Here is a 9,599-nt window from a genome sequence, read left to right as displayed (position 1 = left end):
GGTGGGTTTGTTTGTTTTTTAATCCTCACTTGAGGATATTTTTTCCATCGCTTTTTCAGAGAGTGGGAAGGAGGGAGAGGGGGTGAGAGAGAAACATTGATGTGAGAGAGACTACATCAACTGATTGCCTTCTGCACATGCCCTGATCTGGGGCGGGGATAGAACCCTCCACCCTTGGGTGCTCCGGCAGACGCTCTAACCACTTAGCTACATTGGCCAGGGCACCTCTGGTTTTTTATTTTATTAAGCCTCTGGTATTTTCAAGACAGGAAATGAAAGCTCAGTTTATCCCCAAATCCATCTGTGTTGGACCGTGGAGGCCGGTGGGCAGGGACAGACAGATGGACAAAGCTGGTGTCTTACTCTTGATCCAACCCTTCCACCGGTAGAGGTTTATCACCACCACCACCCCTGGGCCCTAGAACCCTGAGCAGCACCTGCAACACCATAGGCCTTGGGAGGAGATCTCTGGGTGGATTGAGAAATAACACTGGAGCATTCTGAGTCTCTCGTTCAGTAAGAGACCAGAAACAGAACCTGATTTCGGTCCAGGGTGGGTCCCCAAGTGCTCCCCTCCCTCTTCCCAAACAGGCCCAGTTGTCCAGGACAGGAGTGATGTTGCAACCAGGCTGCAAGTATAAATGGGGAGCCAGTCACCCAATCCCCTGCCCCCACTCCAGCGCCCACATACTCTCAGGGGCCCCAAGACCAATTTTTGAGTGACTGAGGGAAGCTCTCCCAAGTCAAGTTCTGGACTTCTATTAAACACAGGGCCAGCTGGAACCCTGCCCACCCTGGGTCACGGTGGAGGCCTGGGCGGTTGCCTGGAAGGAAAGCTGGCCCAGCAGCACGCAGCTGGGGAAACCTGGGGGGACAGAGGGACCAGCTACCCGCAGGGCTGGGAGTCCGGGCTCGCTCTGCTCTGTGCAGGGAACTTCACCCGGGAGGGAGGCGATGCAGGCACGGTGTGGGGCACACAGGGGACGCTGGACATGCAGGACCTTCTAGGGGTGCGGCAGCTTGTAACCACAGTCACGACCTCCAGAGTAAAATCGCCACCAGCTCGCCCGCCTGGCGCCCCTCCAGCCCCACGCCCCCCTCTGCAGGGCGGGCCTTCGCGGGCCCCCGCACTCAGCGTGGCCCCGGGGACGGGCAGCGAGCGACCCCTGGGGTCCCCGCCTCTGCCGGTGGGTGGGAGTCGGGCATCACACCAACAACCCATCCACCCTGGGCGCCAGGGCGTTTCCGGGGCCCCGTCCGAGGCGCGGAGGGTGGGGCGTCCCCGGGCCTCCGCGGCGGCCGGCAGGTGGGCGCGCGCTCGCCGGGCGGGGGTCCGGCCGGGCCGCGCGCCTCCCCCGGAACTCGGCCGTGCCATTCCCATGATGCCCAGCCACCGGGCACGGCTTCCGGAGCGCGGCCGCCGCTCCCGCCGCCGCCGGTAGGTCCGGGGAGGGGGCGCCGGGGGTCGCCCCGCCCCGCGCGCCCCGCCCTCCGCGCGTCCCTCGACGCCGGGCGGGGGTGGGGAGCGGCGCCGGGGAGAAGGCGGCCCCAGCCCCCTCCGCGCGGCCCGAGGGGCGGGGCGCCGGGACCCCGCCGCCCCCGCGCGCCCCCCGCGCGCCGCTCCTCCCCCGGGACGCGGGGCGGACCGGCCGGCGCTGGGTTAGGGGATGGCGGCGAGGGGCCGGGCGGCCGGGCGGAGCTGATCGCCGGGGCCGGGGCCGGGGCCGGGGCCGGGGCCGGGGCCGGGGCCGGGGCCGGCGGGGCAGGCCGCGGACGGCGGCGCCGAGCCCCCGGGGAGGGCGCGCGGGGCGGGGGCGCGCTCCGCGGCCGCCGAGGGCTGGTACTCCCCGGCGGGGGGCGCAGCCCCGGCGGCCGCCCCCGGCCCCGCCTCCGCGCCGCCGGGCCCCCCGTGTGCCCAGCGCTCCTGGAAGCCGGCGGGGCGCGGGGCGCGGGGCGCACCCAGGTGAGGCGCAGGTGAGGGCCGCGGGCGGCTTCCGGCCGGCCGGGCGCTGCCGCCCTGGGAGCGCGGCCGAGGGCCTGCCCCACCCCGCGGAGGGACGGTCTGGTCCGGCGCAGCTTCCGGCAGGGTCGCCGGCGCCCCTCCGGCCCCCCGACCCCAGAAGCAAGCTCGGGGGGTGCAGACTGCGTGGAGGCCTGCCGCCTTCCCTGCAGGAGGTGCGCGCTCCTACGTGGCCGAGGACCTGGCTGCGCCCCGGGCGCGAGGATCCTCCGGAAGGGGCCGCGCGGGCTGCAGCGCCCCCAGGCAGGGAGCCCCAGCGTGCGGGCCTCGGCCCCCAGGCACTAGCGGCGGCACCGCAGCTCTGCTTGGGGAGACCGAGCTGCAACATTGTGAGGCCTGACCTGGCCGGTGGGCCGGAATTCTGGCCCACGCCCACCTCCGGTGGGCCTGCCAGGCCCTCCCCTCCCTCACCCCGGGGGCAGGGACACCCTACCTGGGGGGGTAACGGGGGCAAGACCACTTTCCGTGATGTTGTTTTGTTCAGAATAAGCTAAACCAGGTTTTTTCCTCCCTGGAAGAGGGTGTCTAGCTAGGCTGCGAAGATGTCCATGGGTCCTCCACCACTTTTTCAATTCCGGCGCTGCGTGGCTTTGGGGTACAAGGCTGGGTGTCCACAGCCCCCCTCTGACCTGGCTCTGGGGCTCTCGGGGTGCAGGGAAGCAGTTTGACAGAGCCGAGCCCCAGGCTCAGCTCACAGCTCTCTCCAAGTACAGTTTAGGGGAGTTTTCCAGAGTGATTCATCTGGTGCAGTTGGTTGTTTTAAAGCCACAGGCTGTGGGCTGGAGACGCCCTTTGAATTTTTAACCTTGTTCTCGCACTGGGTAGTTTAACGATTCAGGGAACTGTTTACTAGGAGTCCAAGCTCTATCTTCAGTCAGTTAAGAGCAGTGAGCTCAGTAAACACCCTGAGTCCAGACCTGGTGAGTCTGGGTCATCCCTGGGCCCACTTTTAACACCTTGCTCACCAGTCACAGGTATGCTCGTGTTTCCGTGTCCAAGCGTTGCTGACCGGTCACGGGTTAACTCCTGTCTGCACTTATATTAATATAAGTAATTTTAAGGTCTGAAAGCAACGTAGAGTTTTTAAAAAGTAGCTGACCACACAGGCAAGTTCTGGCTCAAAATAGCCAGTCAGCAACTAAGATAGTGTGTCTCTCTTGCAAACATCTTGTAACCTCTATAATTTTAAATAATGACCACAGCAAAGTGGGCACAGGTCCCCAGCCAGTGAAAGAGCCCCCCCCTCCACTGGTGGTCCCCAGTGCTCTGTGGCTGTGATGTTATGGGAGAGGTCGTGGGTGCCAGGGTCTGAGGACTGGTGGCTAGCGTCACATACATCTATCACCGCCCTACAGTGTCAGACCTATGGCCCAGATAGTTGTAAACTAGTCGTGATTAACTATTTGGTCTCAGGGTAAGTTCCTCCAAAATTTAATTTTTAGCTCTTGAATTGATGCTATTTCTTTCCAAATATATATATTTGCCAGCTATAGCTTCAGCCTCTGAATTAAATGTCTCCGCTTCTTTTTATCCTGGCTGTACAAAGTCTATTTTAAAAGTGGGCAAAGGACACCACTGAGTGCATGCGGGGCAATGAAGACCTCATGCTCAAGACGTGCCAACATTCTTCGCTGCTCTATCAAAACTCTGAACCTGTACTTGAAGAGAGTTTCAGGTAAGTGCAAGAAATTCTTTGACATTGTAGTTTCACCTTTTGAGCACATACAGTAATAGCAAATGGCCCTCTGGTCATTCGCCAGTCACACCTTTTTGGGCAAGTCTGTCCCTAGGTGGCCAGGCCACGCTTCCCTAGAGAGGACTGTGCTCTACAGACAAGATTACATGCCAGTCAGAAAGGGAGCTCCTGGTAGAGAAGGGTCAGTGTCAGAAGCAAAGCAAATCCACAGGCCAATTCCAGCCCACCCCTCACATCCCCAGGGTGGTGACAGCCCTGCCTGGCACCACTTTTGGAGAGGAACTCAATTTGCCATTTCCATAGATGCTGCCAGGCCACCCTCTTCATTCAGCAGCTTTGTACGTTCTGATTCTCGGGGTGGCGAGAAGTCAGAGACACCTGTTAGGAATTCAGTTACATGTCGTTGTCTTGTGTTTCCAAAATGACCATTTGCAGTTCCCATCATCATCAGCTTTCAGTGGCCCCCACACCTTTGGGGTAGAAGCTGTTTGCCAGCTGGTCCCCAGTGTTCCCAGGACTGGCCCAGCAGTTCTGCTGACAAAGCCACATTTGGTCTGAGACACGGCAACTAGGGCAACCACACAAGATGAAAAAGGGCTCATGACTGTGTTTGGGGCAACTTGTATGCTAATTAGCCAAAAATAACGGTACAGCTCCATAAGACCATCTGGCAAATATACATTTGACGTTTTTAAATAAAAATTGATTCTCTAAAGACATTTGGGGGAGTGATTGCCGGGTTGCTCACATCACCAAATGACACTTTCTCTCAGGGGCTTGCTGTTCCCATCAAGAATGAACCGACCCACAACACCCCACTCACCCACCCAGGATCCAGATCCTCCTGCTCTCTAACCTGTAGAGAAGCGTCTGTGGCCTTCATCTCGTTGGCATCTGGGCAGCTTTTTGAGGTACATGAAACCTGTTCTCTTACAGAAAAGAAAGACACAGAGTCAAAGTGGGGAACGGGAAATGACACGTGTGCTTTGTGGGTGCGGGCAGGTGGTGCAGATGCAGTTTCCTCTTGATTCCTCACGGCAGACCTCCCTGCACAGCTCAGGACACTGAGGTCCACGTGGCCTGAGTCACGTGACCCCAGCTCTCTGGACGCTGACCGGTGGCCACAGGGCGCTGTCCCCTCACGCAGTGGTCTCACCAGTGTGCTCTCTTCCCTGCAGGATGTGAAGCAAGTGGGCAAAGACTGGCCTCTGCGTGCCTCCCCGTCGCTAGAATGTTCCTCATGAATGCCCCTCCTGTGCTTGCTCTCCAGTCCACATGGGAGGCCTTCGGGCCGCCGGGGAGCTGTAGGTTTCCCGGCCACTTCGCGGAGCCCGAGGGAAGGGCGGCGGTGAGCGCCAGGGTGCAGATGATCATCAGCACGCTTCAGGGCGACCGGGCCGCGCGGGGCAGGAGCCAGGAGCGCGCCCTGCACAGAGGTGAGAGGGGCCGTCACGCCCAGCCAGCTGCCAGCCCCGCCTTGGCTGCCTGTGGTCTTGCTGCTGATTTTGACCCCAACGGTGAGGAGGAAGCCACAGACTTCGGCCCCTTGGTGCTAGATTCAGACAGTGATGACTCCGTGGACCGGGACATTGAGGAAGCCATCCAGGAGTACCTAAAGGCCAAGAGCGGGGCAGCCCAGCCCAGGGCTACCAACACAGACAGTCAGTGCAAGCCAGAGCCTCCTCAGACCAGCTCCACGACTACCCTGTGTCCCCCAAAACTTGCACCTGGCTCCAGAGGTGTCCCTGGTGTCCGTGTTGGGGCCGGCGAGGCCCCAGGCTCCACCTCCCCAGTCAGCGTCAGCAGCGAGGACTCCTTCGAGCAGAGCATCCGGGCAGAAATAGAGCAGTTTCTAAGTGAGAAAAGACAACACGAGACCCCAAAATGTGATGAACCTGCAGATGAAAAACCAGACCCCAGCGATAACTTGACCAAATTGGCACTCAGATCCAGCAAAGAGCCGGCCAGCAAGGCGCACCGGCAGGAGTTGGCAGGAGCTTGTAAGGAGTTTGTGTTCCGGAAACCTCCCAGGTTGGCAACGACAGCTGCACCGCCCAGAAACCTCAGGTCTAAAGTCACCACTGAGCCGGAGAGCTTGGGCAGCACGAAGCCAGCAACCCCTAGGCCGGCAGCCACCTGCCGCGCTGCAGAAGCCCAGGGAAAGGGTAGGGCCAAGAGGAACCCGGGCCCCGGGAGGAGAGGACAGGGAGTCAAGAGCACAGCCCTGGTGTGTGAGGCCGCTGACTCCAGCAGCGACGACGGCATCGAGGAGGCCATCCAGCTGTACCAGCTGGAGAAGAGAAAGGAGGCGAGCGGGGACCCGCCACAGAAAACCCCACCAGGGGAGGAGCAGCCTGATCCTCTTGCCCATGGCACGAGCCATGCCACAAAAAGTGCCTTGCCCGAAACCCATAGAAAACCACCAGGCAAGAAGAAGCCAGTGGCCTCGAAGGCCGTGGACCTCAGCCCAGGTGGCCTTGACCCTGACCATCCCTCCAAGCCACCAAAGGAAACCAAAGCCCCTGCACCCCCAGGAAACACAGTGGCCAAGAGCGAGTTTGTGGACCGGTCCTCATGCCGGGCAGACACATCTGCCGAGCTGATGTGCGCTGAAGCGATCCTGGACATTTCTAAAACCATCCTGCCAGCCCCCGGGGAGGGCAGTGACAGACCGCTCTCTGGCAGTCCACTCCCTTGTCCCCCAAATGTGCCTTCCCGCTCAGACGGTGACAGCAGCTCTGTGGACAGTGATGACAGCATAGAGCAAGAGATCCGGACATTTTTGGCACTGAAGGCGCAGTCAGGGAGTTTGCTGGCCAGAACGGACAGCTGCCCACAGTCCACACAGAGCCCGCTGCCGTCACCCAGCCCCAACGGGCAGGCTGGTGGCCCCAAGGCCCCTGTTTCTAAAACACCGGAGCCGTCGCTGAGCTGTAAAAGGAAACGCAGGGGAGGTGCCAGTGCCGTGTGGTCATCCACACCCAAAAAACCAAGAGAGATGGCGAAGGAGGGTGCGCCAGATGCTAACTTCAGCCAGGGAAAAGTCAGTGAGGCCCCTGGAAGGGAGGGCGAGACCAGGGGGCCGCTCCTCTCCTGCAGGACGGTTGGGCTGGGTGATGAGCGTGTCGCCCCAGACTTGAGGGGTGGTGTGTCGCCAGGCCACAGGAAGGTGGTCGAGGCGAGGGGTGCGGACGAGAAGGAGAGTTCTGAAGACAAGAGCAGCTCGCTGGACAGTGATGAGGACCTGGACACCGCCATCAAGGACTTGTTACGGTCCAAGCGGAAGCTCAAGAAGCGGTGTCGGGACCCCAGAGCTGTGTGCAGAAAGAAGGTCAGGTTCAGCACCACCGAGACCCGGGCCCTGGGTCAGCAGAGTGACTTCCAGAGAGGCTGGAAAGACAGAAGCCCTCCCTTGTTGAAAAGCTGCCTCTCGAAGTCCAAAAGGGACAGCAGGGAGGACCCGCTGAGGAAACCTTCCAGCGTCTTCTGCAGCCGGACAGAGAGAACAAAGCCGGGCAGCGCTGGGCCCGTGGATGCGCCCCTGGCCCTCCCACCAGGACAGAGAGCTGGCGAAGGGCGTCTGTTCTCCAGTGAGGCAGAGGCCCTCCACCTTCATGGCTCAGCCACCAGCCCCGGCTCTCGGTCTGATGACAGCAGTTCTGTGGACAGTGACGACAGCATTGAGCTGGAGATCAGGAAGTTTTTGGCCGAAAAGGCCAAGGAGTCTGTGAGTGGTTCAGAAATTCAAGGAGGAGGTCCCACCACTCTTGGGGCGGGGAGCATGCCCAGACCAGAGCCACTGTGCCGGAAGGTGGTGGCCCCAGCCCTGGCCCTTCAGCCTGGCATGTGCACACGGAGCCAGAGGGGCAGGGGGACCCCTCAGCTGGCTGCGGGACCCAGGGGTGGCCCCCGCACAGAGCAGGTTTGCCTCCCCGCTGCTCTGTCCAGAAGCCAGCTGGTGCCACCCAGGAGCACCAGTAATACTGTGTCTGCCAGAAGGTCACCCGCAGGTAGGAGAAACCTTTGTCCTCACAAAGACCAGAGCCCACAAGGGCCCGGGCCCGCCCCCGGAGATGGTGCTTTCCATCAGCTGCCTAGTTGTGCGGAAGCGGGCGCTCGGGCTGGAAGTCCCTGCGGGGCCTTGCCCGGGGCATCTCAGAGCCGGAACGCACTAACTCGGAGTCCCGGAGCAGACAGGGAGGGGGGACCCCAGGCCGGCCTTGCCCTCCCATGGGGGGACTTCGCCCACCAGAGCCGGCTGCAGAGCATGTGGGCACTGAGCTCGGAAGGCAGGGAAACGGTGTGGAAAGGGGGCCTGGGGAGCGAGAAGGAAAAGGGCCCCGAGGGCCAGGCCCGGGGCACCCCCGGCCTCGCCACGGACCCCAAGAAAGGACTGCCCTTTGCAGGCTTCTCCCCGCTGCTCTCCACACAGTTATTCCACTTCGGGAATGCTGTGTCCTGGGGGCCCAAGCCCGCCGGCCTCTTCAGCCCCGGCCTGGGCCTGCCCCTGCAGGGCCCGTCCTTCTCAGCCTTCAGAGAGGCGCCAGCCAGCCACGGCCCCGTGTTCGGGAGCTCACACCTGCTCGTGAAGAAAGACGGCGCGCGCTGGCCCAGGAGGAAGTCAGCGGCCGCGCTCAGCCTGCACGACAGCAGGAACTCGGGCTCCGACGAGGACATTTTAGACCTGAGGTATAGACAGAGGGTGGATCGAGACGAGGAGGACCAGGAGGCCTGGGGCAGCGACACCAGTGAGTTGAGCGACACCTCCGTGGAGGACGGCAGCCCCGTGGCCAAGGGCAAAGTCCTCAAGCTGTGAGGAGGCACCCTGGCGCCAGCATCCGTGGACGGCGCGGATGTGCGCGTGCCTGTGTGTGTATAGGCCACACTGGGTAGGGGGAACGGGGCCGCTGTAACCACCCTGTACATATGTACACTAAGGGGAAACTATGCCCTTATTTAACACGTGTCCTGGTAAATATGATTTTTGTAGCTTTTTGTAAGTTATTTAAAGTGCTGTAAAAACTATTTTTGGAAAATATAGCTGTTTGATTTTGTAGGGCATCCCTGACTACAATTTCTGTGGCCTCCGTGGCACTCACTGGGTTCTGCCCGTCGCGGCCAGGTTTAAGTGACTCTGAGACTGGTACTTTGGGGTGATTGCTGTGGAAACATCCAGCAGTGCCTGAGGGGGCAGCAGTGACATACCAAGAGCACCCCCAAGCCCTGAGGTCTCCGTCCAGAGGCTCCTGGACTTCACTGGTTATAAGGGACCCTGGGCCGAGAGGCTGAGCACATCCCCTGAACACTGAGGCCTCAGCCTTCCACTGGAGAACTGTCAAAGCACAAAAGCCAGCGATCACACTGGCCTCTCCCGGTGCATGTGGAAGTCCCAGGAGGGAGCTCGGGCAGGTCACCCCAGTTCCCCTGGGACCTGTATTGTCTCATGTCCAGTCCTGTTCAATGACTACATGGTTCTATCAGCTCAATAAACCTCTTTGTACACAGGAGCCACTGTTCTCATTTTTAGCCAGGGCCCTACATTTAGCCTGTGCGTCTTAAATGTCCGTGTCCAGACCCCTTGAGCACCGAGGACAGAGCCAAGTCCCCTGCAGGGAACAGCCAAGCGGACGCTTCAGCAGCTTTAGGGGGGCCTGCCTCCCGTGGCAGGGTTGTGTCTGGCTCCGAGGATGGCTGTGGGCAGGTTCCCAGTCTTCTGCTGGCACTATCGGTGTTTGAGTTCAGGATAGGGATGACCATGGCATCCTGTGCCTTTTGCTCTGCTCTGCTCTGCTCTGCAGGCGTGCCTGTGGCTACTATAGACACAGGAGGGACAGCTCTGTCACATGGGCTGGCCCTGACCAGTCACCATGTTTACGTGTGTTT

General features: G+C 60.8%; 1 protein-coding gene across 4 annotated transcripts; it reads left to right on the top strand.

The window, feature by feature from the left end:
* Positions 1 to 1,899: 1,899 nt before the first annotated feature.
* PPP1R26 (protein phosphatase 1 regulatory subunit 26) lies at positions 1,900 to 8,769 on the top strand. 4 transcript variants are annotated; one of them, XM_087822960.1, is made up of 4 exons: positions 1,900 to 1,963; positions 3,567 to 3,695; positions 4,490 to 4,627; positions 4,895 to 8,769. In XM_087822960.1, exon 4 carries the CDS (start codon positions 4,948 to 4,950, stop codon positions 8,530 to 8,532), a length of 3,585 nt encoding a protein of 1,194 aa, XP_087679086.1. In that variant the 5' UTR covers positions 1,900 to 1,963; positions 3,567 to 3,695; positions 4,490 to 4,627; positions 4,895 to 4,947; the 3' UTR covers positions 8,533 to 8,769. The 4 variants fall into 4 exon arrangements, with proteins under 4 accessions (XP_087679086.1, XP_087679085.1, XP_087679089.1 ...); XM_087822959.1 differs by having other exon boundaries at positions 1,948 to 1,974; XM_087822963.1 differs by lacking the exon at positions 1,900 to 1,963 and adding an exon at positions 2,586 to 2,615.
* Positions 8,770 to 9,599: the final 830 nt, after the last annotated feature.

This window comes from Miniopterus natalensis, chromosome 12 (genome assembly GCF_054644295.1).
Source record: "Miniopterus natalensis isolate mMinNat1 chromosome 12, mMinNat1.hap1, whole genome shotgun sequence".
Taxonomy (NCBI): domain Eukaryota; kingdom Metazoa; phylum Chordata; class Mammalia; order Chiroptera; family Miniopteridae; genus Miniopterus; species Miniopterus natalensis.
The sequence above is the reverse complement of the archived record's forward strand: the minus strand, read 5'-3'. Positions and strand labels throughout refer to the sequence as shown.

Bases quoted from the DNA above. Each gene is read 5' to 3' on its own strand.
- PPP1R26 (XM_087822960.1), top strand. From the start codon at position 4,948: ATGTTCCTCATGAATGCCCCTCCTGTGCTTGCTCTCCAGTCCACATGG.